Source organism: Lithobates pipiens, unplaced genomic scaffold (genome assembly GCF_037356315.1).
Source record: "Lithobates pipiens isolate NorthernLeopardFrog02 unplaced genomic scaffold, aLitPip1_a1.2 Scaffold_1, whole genome shotgun sequence".
Taxonomy (NCBI): Eukaryota; Metazoa; Chordata; class Amphibia; order Anura; family Ranidae; genus Lithobates; species Lithobates pipiens.
Window position 1 is genome coordinate 187511891 of NW_027507685.1, and position 19966 is coordinate 187531856.

Consider the following 19966-nt stretch of genomic DNA (forward strand, 5'->3'; position numbering starts at 1 on the left):
ACCACCCAGAATGCGCAGCGCCACTCACGCATGCGCATTAGGGAACCAGGCTGTGAAACCGCAAGGCTTCACTTCCTGATTCCCTTACTGAAGATGCCGGTGCCTCCAACCGTAGCCGAGGGATGGGTCAGTTTCTGGTGAGGACATCAAAGGCGCCCCGGACAGGTAAGTGTCCTTATTTTAAAAGTCAGCACCTGCAGTATTTTTAGCTGTTGCTTTCCTTTTTTGTTTTCAGGAGGAACTCCATTTTAAAGTCCCCACTGTAAAGTAGGGGACCAGGGGATCTCGATAATAATAAAAGGGACAAGTGAGAGAGTAAGTCTGGGGAAAATGGAGAGGGGACATACATGTTTACTAGTGTAAAAAGTGTGGAGCCGATGCAAATATTAACTATAACATACCTCTCATCTGGGTCTGTCTTAACCTTCAGAACCTCAGCCAGGAAGGATTTTGCCAGTAAAATAGAAACCCCCGAGAGTAGTTAGTGTGGGTAGCATGGTACTGGGTGGCCATCCAGGGATGCTTAAGGAACAGCAGTTTTGCATTGGTGAGATGGGTCTCTTGAAGACAAATAATATGGGGTCTATATTTTTTAATAAAGGAGAATACCAAAGACCGCTTTTGAGGTGAGTTCATACCTCTAACATTCCAAGAGATTTGTTTGAACTTTTTAGACATAAAAAACTATATATGGTATAACAAACAAGGGGTCTTAAATAAATGCAATACAATATAGGTTATACTGCCCGTAGTAGAAGCTAAGGTGCAGTATCATCAAAAAAGTTGCACCAAAGGAAACAGAAAAAAAACATGAGGTCCAGTCAATCTTATTAACCAAAACATGAGAAGGGCTCAAAGAAAAAAAAACAACCACCCCTACCCTGCTCAACCATCTCAAACATAGTGAGCTTTGGTTCCCAGAACTGAAAAAAAAACCCAGCAACTGTTATAAGAGGTAACATAAAAACCTGTGGCCTCACCACCAACTGGTATGAGGGAGGTAGTAGGTCCAGAAAGGCTCCCGGGAGAGGTGTAAACTTCCATACTGTAGGATATGGGATTCACCTGTAATATAAGGCACAAATAGCAACAGTAATATAAAGCAGAACAGGAGTGGATGCCAGGGAAGATAGGTAACAGAACAGGCCAAGGTGTCCACCAGCTCCGTTGTATGTGCAGTATAGAACAACAAATAGGGAAGGGTAGGAAAAGCTTGTTCCACAGGATATCTATAGTAGTAAGGGCTGAAATGCTGATAAATACCGGGGAGAGTGAGCACAAAGACATGAAGGCATGATGGATCCTCTGAAAGCATCAGTTGCGGCATTGTCTGGGTTGTTTTACAAAGCGGCATCCAACCAGGCCATGGCTTCCTTTGGACAGGAGCAGAAGTGAGCTCTACCTGCATGTATAATCCTCAGCTTAGCGGGGAAGAGCATAGCATTCGGTAGGCCTTCAGAGTGTAAACAGTCTTTCACCGCTGCAAAGGATATGCTTTGGCGCTGAACTTCAGCTGGGAAATCAGGGTATAGGGAGATGGTATTGCCATTAAATTTGAGTGGCCCTTTTCTCTAGCAAATTCTCTAGCAAGACGCAGGATAGCGACTTTGTCTTAAAATTTGAGAATCTTTGCAATCAGGGATCATGGAGGGGCCCCGAGGGAGGACGTGGAGGGGTGTAATGTGCATGTTCAATAACAAAAGCATGGGACAGCACCTCCATCCCAAAAACATCTCGCAGCCAGGAGTGAAGGAACCGTTCAGGATGGGATCCCTCGAAGTGCTCTGGGAATCCTACAAAACGGAGGTTATTTCTGCGAGAGATCGGTTCTCCGGGTCATTTCATTTGGTTTTGAGGGTCATTAACTCATCAGTGGCAGTGCGCTTAGTAGAAGATAAGGGATGCACTGTGTCATGTAGGGAGCTAATGCATTATTTTTCCCCCCCTGTCCTCTCCCGCAGGTTTTGCATGTCCTGTTTCAGCAGGGAGAAATCTATATGGATGCTTTCCATTTGAACTGTGAGGGAGGCCTTACAGTCCTCTATAGCTAGCATAATTTCAGCTAAAGTTGGCTCATCCTGAGGGGGGCATGGAGAATTGCATTCTCCTGAACATGTAGGGGAGTCCAGAGGTGCCGGGTGTTCAATCTGGGTAGTGAAAGCAGCAGGGAAAAAGTCACTTACCCTTTGTGTAGAGAGCTGCTCTGAGGTGAGAGAAGGTTGCAGCGTGGCTTCAGGCATGGGCGAGGGATCAGCGGCATCTTGCCTGTGGTATTTAGCTAGTTGTTCTGCCGAGAACTAAGGCACACGTGGCCCATATTTGTTCACCATCATGCCTGTATCAGATTCCCACTGTCTTCAGGAAGGGTTTGGTGTCTTTTGGGAGAAGTTTGGACACAGGATGCCTGCAGCATGGAAGTAGAGAGCCGGAGCCGTGGGTCTAAGCAGCCGCTCTCATGGACCTCAAGCCATGCCCCCGCCACACCCAACATTTGGTGCTCCACCCTGACCCACACATGATAAAAGGCAGTGGAATGGTAAAATGGTCAGTAGGATGTTTGTTATGGTTGCCACCTTTCTTCAATGCCAAACTATTTAGTGGCGCACGACAATTTTTTTTGTTGACATATACAAAGGAGGTTAGTAATGCAGCGTGTATAGGGTGCACTTGTACCCATAAAATATGCTTAGATTAATAAAACAAATGTCACTATAAAAATATGTACTTAACCTACCTCAAAAATGGGACTGTGTCTGTCATTAGGACTGTGGACAGTGTCAGTAGGATGGGGGTTAATAGGGCAGAGGATGGTGTCAGTCGGTAGAACAGTGGATAGTAGTTTTTTATTATTATTATTATGTTTTTTTTTTACTTTTTTTTTTTACGTTATTTTTTACTATGTTTTTCAGCCCCGTTGGGGGCCTTTGTGAAATTTCAGGGGTCTAAACAGACCCCTGATGTCTCACTTTTGAGACAAAGAAAGGGACTGAGGACTATTGATGTATAACATACATGAGTTTTGTTCTACTGTATACCAGAACTTCAGAACAGTGAAAAAATTCTGACCAGAACCCTATTAAAGTCTATGGGTCTAGAACTCAAAAAATCAAAAGTCCCAATTTTTAAGACTTATATGCAAGTTATTGGAAAAAAAAAGGGTATGGGGAAGGGGGTACTGCCCTAGGGGAAAAGTGTCAATGCAAATAAAAGTTTAAAAAAATATTATTTTTAAAGGAGCAGTGATTTTAATGATGCTTAAAGTGAAACAATAAAAATTAAAAATTCCTCTAAATATAGTGCCTGGAGGGTCCCCTTAGTCTGCCAGTCTGTATGCCTGAAACGTGGTCCATCTGTATCATGTATAGAACCTGCTGCAGCAAAACAGACATATATACAGAAAATAAAATTGGCCTAAGGAGCCAGTCTGTATGATGAGGCCACATTTTAGTGCACACAGATGCTGCTGGCCCCCTCATAGCGGCATGGGAATGTGGGTCGGTCTCTCCCTGTCAGCCTCCCATACATGATGGGGGGGGGGGTGTTATTACACGAAAAAAAACACACAATATATATATATATATATATATATATATATATATATATATATATATTTGTCTTCAAATCATCAAATGTCATGTACATCAGCAATAGCAGCTACCGTATACAGTTATGAGCATCCCTGCTCTTCCTTAGGCTGTCTGCCCATAGCCATTGCATTGGATGGCGCTCAGTGTTGTATTCTAGCAATGAGTACAAAGTTTCCTTTGATTGGCTGAGTCAGAGAGATGTGCTGATGATGTCACAACCTCTGATTCAGCCAATCAGAGGAAGCTTTGTATTCATTACAGGAATACATTGCTTTCTATGAATGGCCGAGTGCCTCTGTGATAGATTCTATTGTGTTCTGGGTACTGGAAGTCTGGGCTCGAACCTGGAACACAGTGCTATATATAGCCTCAGCTACATGGGTGTAGCATAAGGGGTTACAGGGGTCACAATCGCAACCCAACCCCTAGATCCAGGGGGCCCCTGCAGCCTCCCTGTCATACTATCATATCCTCCACAAAGACGGGCTCTGATCTGCCCTAGGGCCTCACAGCCAAGCTTCAGTACTGGGCTTCCACTTTACCTTACACAGTTCATTCCCCTCTGTTCTCTTTGGCTGGGGAGAAGCCGTGAGCCATTTCCTGAATGGAGAGGAGCATGGGGTGAGAACAGCCCAGGATGGGGAAGTGGCTGTGCTGTGTGCTGGCAACAAGGAATGGTAACCGAGCTCAGCGAGGCAAGATGAGGAGAGTGCTGTCCTGTAGCCACGATGTCACTAGTGAGGTAAAACACTGCTCAGTGTCTTCTAGTCAATAGCTGGGATTCTCCGTAACCCACATCCACCCGGGTTCGCTTAACCCACTTCCCTGACAACTTGAAAAAAAGACACGCACTTCCGGGAGGTGACCTTCCCCCAACACCTGCCAACACTGACAGAGAAACCTTCAGAAATTGCTAAAACAAATCCCTTAACAACTACTGAGGGCCCCCTGAGGGGCTGCAGGCTCCAGATTTCTTGTCACATGGCTTTGCCCCCCCAAATCTAAGTTTCACCCCCCCAAAGCCCCCTGACCACCCCCTCCGCCCTAGATGCTATGCCCACTGCTGAGCTTCTTTCCCAGTACAGCACTCTATACTGTTCCTCCTCTGCAGGGCTGAAATCACATTCCTTTCAATACAGCCAGACAGCCATGATCTGCACAGGGTGTATTTTCCTACTACAACTACTCTGCCTTTCTGACCAGGGGATTTCACAGGTCAGAACGGCAACATAAAAGACAGATACACCCTGTGAAGGCTGATGCGATTGCAGCCCTGTGTATTGTGGGGGGGGGGGGGGGGAGCTGTTTACAGTGCTGGAATGGGAAAGGAGCTCTGCCAAATGACCTGCCGGGGGTCCCTGTCCTCTGATTCTCCAGCAGTGATCCCTGTCCTCTGATTCTCCAGGGGTGATCCTGTCCTCCAATGTAAGGAGGAACTCTGGGAACTCTAAACTCTTAATCCACTTTGCATATCTTGGCGTGCGGTGGGTGTATCTGCACACACAGTGGAAGTGGTAGGTGGTAGTGGGGGGGCCCAGGTCAACTTTTACATCAGGGCCCACAAGCTTCAAGCTACGCCTCTGCTCAGCTACATACAGTTTATACCGCACATCCACATACCTCCCAACTTTTTTTTAGATAGGAACGAGGGACACCCATTAACAAATCTATGTGGCCATAGGACATAACCCCCCCGCCACACACACTTGCCGACCAGCCGCCATCATTATACTGTGGCAGTTAGACACAATTCCGTGAACCGCCATAGTTATGCATCGTTCCTTTAAGTGGGATAGAGGGAGCACGCGCATGCCGATGCTCGTGACCGGCAGTCACGATGACCACTGGCCACGAGCGATGGCAGGCACAAGAGGCAGAACAGGGACATACTAAACACACACATCCCAGTTCTGTGAGGAGAGGTGAGAGAGATTGTGAGTTCCTACGAGCTGGGAACCACGCTCTCTCATCTCCTATAGTCAGTCCCATCCCCCACAGTTAGAACACACATATAGCGGACACAGTTAACCCCTTGATCGCCCCAAGTGTTAACCCCTTCCCTGCCAGTGACATTTATACAGTAATCAGTGCATTTTTATAGCACTGATCGCTGTATAATTGTCAATCGAGCCAAAAATTTGTCAAAAGTGTCCGATGTGTCTGCCTTAATGTCGCAGTCTCGATAAAAATCTCAGATTGCCGCCATTACTAGTAAAAAAAATAAAAAATATAAAAATGCCATAAATCTTTCCCCTATTTTGTAGCCACTGTAACGTTTGGACAAACCAAGCAATATATGCTTTTTGCTATTTTTATTACCAAAAATAGGTAGAAGAATACATATTGGCCTAAACTGAGGAAAAAATGTGCTCTTTTTTTAAAATGAGGCTATTACAGCAAAAAGTGCAAAATATTGTGTTTTTTTTTTTTTTCTTGAAAATTGTGGCTCTTTTTTTGTTTATAACGCAAAAAGTAAAAACCGCAGAGATGATCAAATACCACCAAAAGAAATGTCTATATGTGTGAAAAAAGGATATCAATTTTGTTTGGGTACAGCGTCGCACGACCACACAATTGTCTGTTAAAGCGACGTAGTTCTGTATCACAAAAAAAATGGCCTGGTCATTGAGCAGCCAAATCTTCCAGAGCTGTGGTTAAACCCACAAGTGCTTTTTTTTTTTTACCACTATTATTCCTTTATATTGGCTTTTGAAATTTACAAATGCAGCAATTTAGAAATTGGATGAAAGGTTTAGCACTGGGAAACACTTTTTGAAAGATAAAGAGTGGATTTTATATACAACTATATAGATCAGACCAAAATGAGGGACAAATGAGGAGGAAAGAGGGACAGAGAGACTTGGTTTCAAATCGGGGACAGTCCCTCAAAATCAGGGAGGTATGCACGTTAGTGAGGGACATAGTTAGTGTAAGCCAACTTGGCCCAAACTATGTAAAGTGTAAACAAGAGCTGAAGTTCAGCTTTAAATCTCTTGCAGACTCCCTTTACATTTCACCCAACACTTTCTCCTGTCTTCCAGAATATCACGTTGCTCCTCCATGCAGACCTCCAGCATCATGCAGGCAATGCACACTAGCATCCTATGAATGGTCGGTGCAGGGGCAGATAATCCAGCACAGCTGTGGTGCCGGGTGTTCCAGTCACCATATTTATATCATAGTGACAGTTGGGTCTGGCATGTCACAGAAAAGTGTCAGGCCTCAGACTCAGAGGGAGGGAGAGGAGCTCTGAAATATTATCCACAGTAACTTCAACAGGGCAGGGAGAGGTGGTGGAAGGAACTGGAGTGACACTGTCACAAAACAGGGGAAGTTTCGGAAAATTAGTTTGGACAAAGTCTACTAGAATAAGATAGGACCAGGTTCTGCACGTGAGTTCAGATCCACCCCAGACCTTCACAGATCAAATCGACACAGCTCTGCTCCTGAACAATGATTCCTGATCAATATTTAATTGAATGTCCAATGGATAGTGACAAAGATGAGAAGTACCTGCAAAGTCAAGCCAACACCGCAATCTACAGTGATGCCCCCCAAAGACTAGATGTGCGGGATCCACGGGGGGTTAACAAGCACCTCAAGGTACCTATATAAACATATATGTATGTATGTATATACCATAATCCTTTAGGCTGCACTCACATCTGAGCGTTGTGTGAATGCATGTACTCTTGCACTTTTTTAATGCATTTTTGCAATTCGCTGCCTAAGGAATGCTCGTTTTCTTGAGCATTTTTACAATGGGCTACTAATGGACTGCTATTTCTAATGGGCACGAACACACAACAGAAGCTAATATGCCTTTTTGGGTGCTGAGCCTTGTGCGTTTTTTAACCGCATGCTTTGGCACATTTACAAGTGCTGATGCACATGAAATTGCGAGACTGCTGGTTGCATCAGGGCGCAATAAAGGCGTTGCGTGTTTTTCATGTGTTCTGTGAATGTGGCCGAAAAACACTCACTTTTGTGTCTGTTCACGGAGTGCTTAGATGTGAATGGAGCCTTAATGCAGAATATACTGACACCTACTGGATTATTTATTAAAGCGATGCAAAGTGAATTAAAGATGTGCAGAACCTCATTGCAGCCAGTCTGATTTCAGCTCATGAAAGGCAAATCATTAAGGGCTGCTAGAGGACAGTAAAATCAGGAGGTTGAGCTTTGGTTCTTCCGCTCCCAACTGGCCAGCTAAATTTACATTGCAGCCAGACGGGGCTCTACACATACCGTGGCCTCAGTATTTTAAACCTACTTCAGCCCGGAAGATTTTCCCCCTTAATGACCAGGCCATTTTTTTTACGATACGGCACTGCTTCGCTTTAACTGACAATTGCGCGGTAATACGACATTGTACCCAAACAAAATTGTTGTCCCCTTTTTCCCCACAAAAAGAGCTTTCTTTTGGTGGGATTTGATCATGGGTTATTTTTTTTTGCACTTTAAACAAAAAAAAGAGCGGAAATTTTGAAAAACACACAATATTTTGTACTTTTTGCTATAATAAATATCCCCCAAAAAATATTAAAAACAAATTTCTTCATCAATTTAGGCTGATATATATATTCTTCTACATATTTTTGGTAAAAAATATTGCAATAAGCATATATTGATTGGTTTGCGCAAAAGTTATAGCGTCTACAAAATAGGGGATAGATTTATGGCATTTTTATTATTATTTTTTTACATTTTTTTTACTAGTAATGGTAGCGATCTGAGATTTTTATTGGGACTGAGACATTGCGGTGGACAAATTGGACACTTTTGACACTTATACAGGGATCAGTGCTATAAATAGCCACCAATTAATATATAAATGTCACTGGCAGGGAAGGGGTTAACACTAGAGAGCGCTCAAGGGGTTAAACGTGTTCCCTATGTATGTTCTAACTGTGGGGGGGGGGGATGTGGCTGACTAGAGGAGGAGAGAGATCGTTGTTCCTACTTGGTAGGAACACACGATCTGTCTCCTCTCCCCTGACAGAACTGGAATTTGTGTGTTTACACACAAAGAACTCGGTTCTCGCTCTATCAGGACCGGTGACCGGTGGTCATTATGCCTGCCGGCCATACGCATCTGCTCCGAGTACAGGTACAACAACTCACACAGGAGAGCATAACTGTGGCAGGTGGTCGGGAGGAAGTTAAGCTCAAGGCGAGCACACCACAATTGTGAACCAAACACTAGGCTCATGGTTGTCATAATGGTAGTTTAATATAAAATCCCACTTAATATTAAGAAGAAAAACAAAACAAAAAAAAACAGACATTCTGGAGATGGTAGGAATCTCCCAAATGCCTGGCAGCCGCTGCTCTACCACTCTTTGAAAAGCAATCCACTGCATATCACTTTTTAGAGGGTGGTAGACACTGGAAGAGCATTAAGGCCTCATTCACATGGCATATCTATCCATAAACCCATGCTAATGGCTGTCTTTGTTTGCATGAGATCCACAAGAGTTACGTGGATCCAAGTGTAGGCATGACTATTTTTGTCTTTTTGGCTGCATCAGATGCATTGACAGAGCCACTGGTCCCAAATTTCACAGCTGCCTGTGCATGACACTGGGTGTACAGATAGATTCACCTGTGTGAATGAGGCTTGAGGCTTTGATTTCTTTTTAGTCATTTTGGGTGATTACACTTTCCCATTACCATTGCTCTGTGCACACGGGTGACTGGGGCCATACAGTGTAAAATTTGGGCATATTTGTCTCCCTGGGAGTGTCCAAGTTTGCGCATCGTATGCAAGCATGTGTTTACATATGTACGACCATTTACTTGCGTACAGCTATTGATTTCTATAGGCAGCTGTACATTGGACCTGTGTCTCACGGGTGGGGAAATATGCCCAAATTTTACATTACACGGCCCCAAACGTCTGTGTGAATGAGGCCCTAATAAGATTTCCCGAATTATATTTGAACTTGTCAAATTTATAATATTAAATTCTTGCGCCCAACACACTCCCTTTTAAAATGTTTAATATAATTATTCAAATGCACTTAGTGCAGCGCTTTCTAAAACAATATCTTGTGTATCAAAAATAAAATAAAAACAATGTGCATACAAATCATTTAATATCTACAAAAATATATCCAAAAACGTATGGGACAATGTAAATATACATGTGAATAATGTGCTTATCTCTTCAAGACACCCTGTGCAATATTCCAAATATGTTCACTCATCCAGTAATACCTTGCACAAGTGCATAAAATACCATAAATTTTTTTTTTAAAAAACCAAATGTGTTCACAAAATTACTAATAATACAGTTGCATAAGTATCTCTGTACTGAGGAAGTCACGAGGTGTGACGACACGTGTAGGGGCTGGACTGAAAGGCTGACGTTAACATTAAGCTTACACAGATCACACTGACGAGTGAAAAGCTGTCGGGACATACGTAACTCTGTACTTGTCTTTTTAAACCCTTCACAGTATTCCTAATGAGTCCAATCATTATCACTACTGATAGTCCTTTTCTCTGCTTTTACAATCTTACAATTGCTGTATTATCAGTAATTTTGTGAACACAATTGGCTTTTGCAAAAATAATTTTATGGTGTCTTATGCACTTATACAAGGTATAACTGAATGAGTGAAAATAGTTGGAATATTGCATAAGGTGTCTTGAAGAGATAAGCACATTATTCACATATATATTTAACATTATCAAAATAGGTTTTTGGATACACTTTTGTAGATATTTTATGATTTGTATGCATTGTTTTTATTTTAGATGCACAATATATTGTTTTGGAAAGCGCTGCACTAAGTGTGTAAAATGTATAAGATCCCTATCGTTCTGTTTTTTTGACAAAATTTGGGATATAATAAACAAAGGGTTAGACTCTCTGTTAGGTCCTTGCTGTCTGTGGCCCTGCCCCTCATTATTTCTAATGGTGAGAATTTTCATATGCATTCTCGTGTGAACGTTCATTTGAAAATCTACTGGTGTATGGCCAGCTAAAAGTGATTGTAAAACTTTTTTTTTTTTAAATAACATGTTATACCTGCTTTGTGCCGTGAGGGTTTACAACCCCTTTAAGTGCCCCTTCACACTGCCCTGCTTCGGAATTCCCTGCAGTGCGGGTACAGTGCAGTGTAGTGCAGTGTACCATCCAGGACCCTTCAACTATTGTCATCAAAGCATGACCAAGTATTATGCAACATGGCTGTTGTCAGGCACAGATGATAACTGGCAGGAGCTGCCTCAACATCATCCTTCAAATATACCTCCAAGATCCCCCTCCACAGCTCTGCTTGGATGCTCAAAGGGGAATTCCACTTTTGTTTATATATATATATATATATATATATATATATATATATACATATTCAACATTCAAAATTGCCACACAAGTCATTTTGTAATTTAATATTATTAAAAATTACCTTTCCATTTCAATCTGTAATTTTCTAAAACTGTCAAATGCAATATGTCAACCTGGGGGCCTTCTGTACATAGTATCTTGTCTAGCCTGTATAAGAAAGATGTGTGTACTTACCTATTTTTAATCAGCTTCAGTCATGTCACGTGATCCTGCAGCTCTGTGTAAGGGAGTGCTCAACAACGGCTCTCAATTCCAGGAGCCATGCTGTCAGCCATAGGCTCCCATGCTAGGATTAGCGTACATAGGATTCCTGTTGCAGAACGCCTTGAAAACCCTTAAAAAGTCCTGTGAGTAAAATGGCAACACATTGCCTAATGCCTCGTACACACGATCAAACAATCTGGTGGAAAAGTCCAGCAAATTCAAGTCCGCCGGACAATCCGCCCGTGTGTAGGCTCCGGCGGACTTTTTTTTACCCAAAAGTCTGGCAGACTAAAAAAGTATTTTTGCACTCCAATATGTCCGCCGGACTCGCATTTTGGTGAACAGTATGGCCGTGTGTGTGCTAGTCCGCCGTACTTTTGAAATGAGCGGACTTTTCCCGTGTGGAGAAAAGTCTGCTCATTTTGAGCGCGTCTCCAGGTAGCCGGGGCCAGCGAAGGAGGCGTCGCTGGCCCCGTCACCTTGTATGTACTTAAAGTGGGGTACCCCTTAAAAAAATGAATTAAAAGTCAGCAGCTACAAATACTGCAGCTGCTGGCTTTTAATAATCGGACACTTACCTGCCCCAGGGTCCAGCGATGCGGGGGAACGAAGCCCCCCCTCGTTCCCCGCTCCACTCGCGGCGCCGTCATGCATACTGTGGACACCCGGCTGTGGCTTCACAGCCGGGCACCCACTGCGCATGCGCGAGCGGCGCAGGGCGCCGTGATACGCCGTACAGTCACCTGGGATACGTGACAGGTCCCAGGTGAATGTGCGGCGCAAGGGGAAGTGATGTCACCAGCCCGGGCAATGAAGAAGGCAGACTACGAGGGACCCCCTAGCAACCGGTATTTAGAGGTGAGTAAAAAATTTTTTTTTTGCCAATTATTATTTTTTAATTTTTTTTAATGAATTTTAAGCAGCTTTTCATTTTTTGGTGGCAACACCACTTTAAAGGGGAAACTCTACGCCGAAAAATCAGCGTGGGGCTACCCCCCTAGGTCCATATCAGACCCTTATACGCTACCCGGCCGGCCAGGAAAGGGGGTGGGGACGAGCCAGCACCCCCCTTTCCTGAGCCATGCCAGGCCACGTGCCCTCAACATGGGGGGTGCCTTGGGGAAAGGGGGCTGGCTACCTGGAGACACGCTCAAAATGAGCAGACTCTCCTCCGTGTGTGTGGGCGAGTCCGTTCATTTCAAAAGTACAGCGGATTAGTCTGCTGCAAAAGTTCCGTGTGTGGGCAAGTAGCTCGTTCGGAAAGTCCGGCGGACAGTCTGGCGGAAAGTCAGACTAAGCAGACTAAGTCCGCCGGATAGTCTGCTACGTGTGTACGCGGCATTAGTTAACTGAGAGCACAGGGTTCCTTTCACATGGACATAAGTCTATTTACATCCTCTATTCCAAGGATATGCAATTAGCGGAACTCCAGCTGTTGCAAAACTACAAGTCCCATCATGCCTCTGCCTCTGGGTTTTATGCTTGTGGCTCTCAGAGTCTTGCTATGCATCATGGGATTTGTAGTTCTGCAACAGCTGGAGGTCCTCTAATTGCATATCCCTGCTCTAGTCGATAGGAATGCACAAACTTTCCGATCAGGTCCATCTGAAAACTGACAGGCGGACCTGATCTGATCAGATTGCCTATGTGAAAGGGCCCTAAGGGAGACAACCTCTGCCAATTCCTAATGCTCTGTAAATACTGTAGACCTGAGCGCAGAATCTGTTGGACTCAAACTGTTCATGTTACCCTGCTAGACCTAAAAGACTGCACATCTTGGTTTATCAGATAAAGAATTGAGCTATTAGAGATTGTCCAAGTGTTTTTTTGTGGCTTACCCCTTCTCAGCTGATAGTCCCTACCCAGGTGTGAAACGGTCCCTTTCTGCAGAGCTCTAGGTCTAGCTGCTATTAGAAATTTCAGGGTGCATCAGAAAGCGTGTTCACCCATTGTCCACTGTGGTTCTTCATGCTGAACCCCTACGTCACTCTACATCCTTTACCTTGTAGCTGTCACCTGACCTTGCTAGCAGTTCAGGTCTAGTTGTAAGCACACCTCAGCTATTCCACCAACCAAAATGCATAGACTGTACAGGGACAGAAATGATGAGGGCCTGCTCAGATTTTTATAAGGGGGTGCAAGTCTAAAACCTTTTACTATACATGAGACTGTGCTACTGGCAGAAACATGATGTGTGGGTGGCGGTGTGCCGCCCCGGCCATTCCTGCTGTCCTGAGCCATGGCCTTAGTTGATTATACAGAAATCCAGCCCTATACACACAGCTGCTATGGCTTGCAACTGCATAGACATGGAATGCCATACAGAAATATCCATGGCACAGTTACATTGCACTGGGGTCATAGCTTGTCTGATCTCTTGTTTTGCTTTACCGGGGGGGGGGGGGGGGGTGCTCCCATCTAACTACTTTCTGATCTCTCTAGACGCCTCAAGCATTGACTTTTTTGTAGCTTAGAGTAACTACTTCTACATACTAATAATAATAGTGATAATAATATTAAATAGCGGAGTCCCCATTTAACAAATCTGCACAAGCCACAGTAAAAATAAATTCTGTTTGCAATGTCACCACTGATGGCCTATAAAGATATATGCAGTTGTAGACATCTATAACATTTAAATATACCCAAGACAGATTATGGCACTTTGAATGGTTTGGAAGGAGTACTTACTCTTGCTCTCCATCTATAATACTTTTCCATTACACCTCAGAGTTTCTTATTAACCACTTTCAGACCGGACCATTTTGCTGGTAAATGACCAGAGGTCTTTTTACACTTTGGCACTGCGCTGCTTTAACTGGTAATTGCGCGGTCATGCAATGTTGTACCCAAACAAAATTTGCGTCCTTTTCTTCCCACAAATAGAGCTTTCTTTTGATGGTATTTGATTGCCTCTGCGATTTTTATTTTTTGCGATATAAACGTAAAAAGACCGCAAATTTTGAAAAAAAATGATATTTTCTACTTTTTGTTATTAGAAAAATCCAATAAACTCAATTTTAGTCATACATTTAGGCCAAAATGTATTCAGCCACATGTCTTTGGTAAAAAAAAAGTCAATAATTGTATATTTATTGGTTTGCGCAAAAGTTGTCACATCTACAAACTAAGGTACGTTTTCTGGAATTTACGCAGCTTTTAGTTTACGACTGCCTATCTCATTTCTTGAGGTGCTAAAATGGCAGGGCAGTACAAAACCCCCCCAAATGACCCCATTTTGGAAAGTAGACCCCCTAAGGAAATTGATAAGAGGCATGTTGAGCCCATTGAATATTTTATTTTTTTGCCTCAAGCGATTGAATAATGACAAAAAAAAAATTTTTTTTTTTTTTTTACACAAAGTTGTCACTAAATGATATATTGCTCACACATGCTATGGGCGTATGTGAAATGACACCCCAAAATAAATTCTGCTGCTTCTCCTGAGTACGGGGATACCACATATGTGGGACTTTTTGGGAGCCTAGCCGCGTACGGGGCCCCGAAAACCAAGCACCGCCTTCAGGCTTTCTAAGGGCGTACATTTTTGAGTTCACTTCTCACTACCTATTACAGTTTTGAAGGCCATAAAATGCCAAGATGGCACAAAACCCCCACAAATGACCCCATTTTAGAAAGTAGACACCCCAAGCTATTTGCTGAGAGGCATGTTGAGTTCATGGAATATTTTATATTTTGCCACAAGTTGCGGGAAAATTACAAACTTTTTTTTTTTTTTTTTTTTTTTCACAAAGTTGTCACTAAATGATATATTGCTCACACATGCCATGGGCATATGTGAAATGACACCCCAAAATAAATTCTGCTGCTTCTCCTGAGTACGGGGATACCACATATGTGGGACTTTTTGGGAGCCTAGCCGCGTACGGGGCCCCGAAAACCAAGCACCGCCTTCAGGCTTTCTAAGGGCGTAAATTTTTGAGTTCACTTCTCACTACCTATTACAGTTTTGAAGGCCATAAAATGCCAAGATGGCACAAAACACCCACAAATGACCCCATTTTAGAAAGTAGACACCCCAAGCTATTTGCTGAGAGGCATGTTGAGTCCATGGAATATTTTATATTTTGCCACAAGTTGCGGGAAAATTACAAACTTTTTTTTTTTTTTTTTCACAAAGTTGTCACTAAATGATATATTGCTCACGCATGCCATGGGCATATGTGAAATGACACCCCAAAATAAATTCTGCTGCTTCTCCTGAGTACGGGGATACCACATATGTGGGACTTTTTGGGAGCCTAGCCGCGTACGGGGCCCCGAAAACCAAGCACCGCCTTCAGGCTTTCTAAGGGCGTTACAGTTTTGAAGGCCATAAAATGCCAAGATGGCACAAACCCCCCCCAAATGACCCCATTTTGGAAAGTAGACACCCCTAAATTTAGGGGTACACTAGTGAGACTAGGTAATAAATGGCGGGTGCCCTGAAACTATAAAAAAATAACTAACCAATCAGCGCCACCTGTAACAGTTATATGGTGATCACTGGTGAAAGGGTTAACTAGGGGGCAATCAGGGGGCTTTATGCGGTAGTATATGGGGGTCCCTGGCGCTATAAAAAGCTGCGGCGAACCTAAATACCTACCTGCCTAACTAGCGTCACCTGTGACACTAATACAGCGATCAGAAAAACGATCGCTTATTAGGCTGGGTTCACACTGGAGCGATGCGGGAACGCCACGAATGCGCGGCGGGTTCCCGCATCGCATGCCTCCCGGCGGCAGTTCACACTGCCCTATGCGAACTGCTGGGAGTGTCAGTGAAATGTTACTGACACCCCCAGATCAGTTCGCATATCGCAGTGCGATCTGCAAACTCGGATCGCATGGTGTGAACACCCATGCGATCCGATTCTGCTGCGGGCCAAAAAAAGGGTCCCGTGCGAATTTGCGGCGGGTGCGGCGGGTGTGGCGGGTGCGGCGAATGGCTGAACTCGAATCGCACAGAGATCGGATGTGATTTGCACTGCAGTGCGGTGCGAATCACATCCGTTCTCAAACCGCTGCAATGTGAACCCAGCCTTAGTGACACTGGCGACGGGGGGTGATCACGGGGTTAAACCTTTATTGGGGGGGTTAGGGGGGTACCTTAGAACTAAAGGGGGCTAACCCTAACTGCCCTAACAGTTATTAGTCACAAATGACACCCGCCGGGTGATCAGGGGGTTAAACCTTTATTAGGTAATAAATGGCGGGTGCCCTGAAACTATAAAAAAATAACTAACCAACCAGCGTCACCTGTAACAGTTATATGGTGATCACAGGTGAAAGGGTTAACTAGGGGGCAATCAGGGGGCTTTATGCGGTAGTATATGGGGGTCCCTGGCGCTATAAAAAGCTGCGGCGAACCTAAATACCTACCTGCCTAACTAGCGTCACCTGTGACACTAATACGGCGATCAGAAAAATGATCGCTTATTAGGCTGGGTTCACACTGGAGCGATGCGGAAACGCCGCGAATCCGCGGCGGGTTCCCGCATCGCATGCCTCCCGGCGGCAGTTCACACTGCCCTATGCGAACTGCTGGGAGTGTCAGTGAAATGTTACTGACACCCCCAGATCAGTTCGCATATCGCAGTGCGATCTGCAAACTCGGATCGCATGGTGTGAACACCCATGCGATCCGATTCTGCTGCGGGCCAAAAAAAGGGTCCCGTGCGAATTTGCGGCGGGTGCGGCGGGTGTGGCGGGTGCGGCGAATGGCTGAACTCGAATCGCACAGAGATCGGATGTGATTTGCACTGCAGTGCGGTGCGAATCACATTCGTTCTCATAAACCGCTGCAATGTGAACCCAGCCTTAGTGACACTGGCGACGGGGGGTGATCACGGGGTTAAACCTTTATTGGGGGGGTTAGGGGGGTACATTAGAACTAAAGGGGGCTAACTCTAACTGCCCTAACAGTTATTACAGTCACAAATGACACCAATGCAAAAAAAAAAAAAAAAAAAAAAAAAAAATGACATTGGTGTCACTGTGACTGGGGGGCAGGGGTAATTGGGGGGGTGATCGGGGGGTAAAGGGGGGGTGTGAGTGTGCCTGGCATGTTCTACTGTGTGTGTAGAGTGTTGGTGCAACTTACTGATCCGCTCTCCTCCGTGTCGGAACGAAAAATACCGACACGGAGGAGAGAATACATCACTTCCTCTCCTGTGTTTACATTACAGGAGAGGAAGTGATGTCACCGGGGATTTCTATTCGTCGGGAGCGATCGCGAGGGGGTGGCCATGAATGAATGGCCGTCCCCTCGTCCGGGATCGCTCCCGTACGAATACCGACCGCCGCAGGCACCGGGCGGGGGCCCGATCGGGCCCCCGACCCGCGGGAGGCAAGGGACGTACATGTATGTCCTTATGCCTGCCCGTGCCATTGTACCGACGTACATCGGCGTGCGGCGGTCGGCAACTGGTTAACATCATATAATTTGCATGTTGTGTGGGGTGGATATCTGGGGGGGGGGGGGGGCACATTTTTTAAAAGGGGCTTCCAGATTCTAATAAATTCCTCCCACAGACCTTCACATCCTCTGAGCCAGGGATGAGGGGGCAAGGTACTCTCCCCATGTTAAGGGCAGGTGGCTTGGTATGGTTCAGGAGGGAGGGCGCACGTGCGCTACCCCCGACTCTTTCTGGCCAGCCAGGTGGCATGTTAAGATAATCTGGAATGGATTTTGGGCATGTCTTTTTTTCTTTTTTTTTGTGCGAGGTCCCCTCTAAAATTAATTTTAGACACTCATCAAGGAAAGGGATCTGGTATGGATTTTGGACAGGACACCGTGCCTTTTTTTGTTTTTGTTGTGGGGGGCTCCCCTTACATCTAGGATAAGGGTCTGGTATGGATCCATGATAAATGCTTAAGGGTCCCCAGCTCAGGCTGTCAAGGTCCGGCAAACTGGATGCCACTGGCTAGTGACAGTGCAGGCAGACCCAAAGCATACTGCAAAAATAGGAAGACATAGTCTGGCCACCGCACACCTCACCCAGCCTGGATGGTTAGAACACAACTCCAACATGTTTTGCCCCACCATTGGAGCTTAATTGAGGGCAGGGCGAAACATGTTATAGTTGTGGTCTGGATGAAGTGAGCTGAGGCTACTTTTAACAGCTAACCATTCAGGCTAGTTGTGGTATGCGACAGCCGATCTATCGCTTCCTATTTTTTAGTCTGGTATGGATGGTGAGGAAAATTAAGAAGTTTATATCTTATTAGAGGAAGCAGCACACTTGAAAAAGGTTCCATTGACAAGATTAGTGGAATTCCTCATCTGCTTCAGCCGCATGTATATAAACAGGCAGGGACACTCGTGACATCATTAGCCCAATACAGTATGTCCATATATCCGTATTGCGTTAATGACATTGACCTAACCTGGCCATGTCATGTTAATGATGTCACAAGCATCCCCGCCCCTTTGTGTATGTGCATCTGCTGGGTAGGGAATCCCCCTTCCACAGCTGATTAGGAAAGCTACCAGTTCTGGGTCACTCATTCAGATGAACGTTGGTCCAGACTGAACCCTAGCGAACTCAAGCTCATCCATACAGGAGACATGCAAGTAGCCAGACTACTTTCTCCATATATATTTTTTTGGGTAGATTGACCCTTAAAATGCAGCACAATATCATATTTCAGAAGTCCACTGACTTTTTGTGTTCCAGTATGAGCAAACTGCAAGTAGAGTCGCCCCTGTATAATCATTTCAAATTGACTGTCGTTGTATTTCTTGTTGCAGGTAGATTTTTCAGATGTCCTAGCTGAACCGGACTCATTCCACAGTTTTGACAAAGTCTGGACCTGGAGTGATATCTTGTTTGAATCTTCTAAGCTCTGGTGCTATCGAATTATCTCCTTGCTATGTGCCGTTCCTGTGTCCCTGATCTCAGGCATCCTCTTTGCTATCCTAGGGTGCATCCACATATGGTAAACAGTTGTTTGTAAGATGCTGATATTGCATGAAATTCGGGTGCTTACACAGTGCTGAGGCTTCATTCAAGCCATTGCAGTCCATGACAATTAAACATGTAGTCTTTCAAAAGCAGAGTCCATGTTTATGTGGTATTTAGGCAGTCCAACCTTTTTCTAATTCCTATAGCCAGTTTTAGTGATTTGTTCTTAAAGTGATTCTATACTCATTCAACAAATGAGTATAGTGGTTGGACTCAGAGAATATGCCAATATCTACAGACACCATATTGTTATATCCATGTATTGTTAGTTGCCTTTATATTGGTATCTATTTTCTGATTTGCAGGTGTGCTATGCCATGCATTCAGCTCTGCAATATCTGTATGCCCCCCATCCGGACGCTGTGGGCAAGTCTGTTGGACATCTTCATAGCTCCTCTCTGTTCCAGTCTGGGGCGATGCTTGAGTTTCATACATGTGAATGTGAGCAAGCAGCGGGCGTAACAGACCAAGGTGTTAATTTCTTCACAAGAGGGAAACAAATGGAAGATAAAATATAGTAACCTTGCAAAGCATTCTGGGATTGAAATCTGAAAACAGAGCGCACTAATTGCATTGCAACAATGGAGTGAAATGAACAATAAAAAGCTATTTTTTATTTTTTTTCTCTTTATTTTGTTTTTATAGATCGTGAATATACAAAAGCCTGTTCACACTTGTCTGTTTTCATGCAGCAACATTACATGATACAGCATGTTAAGTAGAAATGTTATACTTTCCTACATTTTTGGATGTGTACTGAAGAATGCCTAGAACAAAAACTTTTTAAAAAATGTAATAGGGTAAGAGCATCTAATACAGCCAACGCATTTCGGCCTCTTCTTCAGGGCTTGC

General features: G+C 44.4%; 1 protein-coding gene across 1 annotated transcript; it reads left to right on the plus strand.

Annotated features, from left to right (window-relative positions):
* The first annotated feature begins 6793 nt into the window (after positions 1 to 6793).
* On the plus strand, positions 6794 to 19730 carry LOC143980551 (caveolin-2-like). The gene is made up of 3 exons (XM_077479011.1): positions 6794 to 7190; positions 18901 to 19088; positions 19420 to 19730. Exons 1-3 carry the CDS (start codon positions 7041 to 7043, stop codon positions 19574 to 19576), a joined length of 495 nt encoding a protein of 164 aa, XP_077335137.1. The 5' UTR covers positions 6794 to 7040; the 3' UTR covers positions 19577 to 19730.
* Positions 19731 to 19966: the final 236 nt, after the last annotated feature.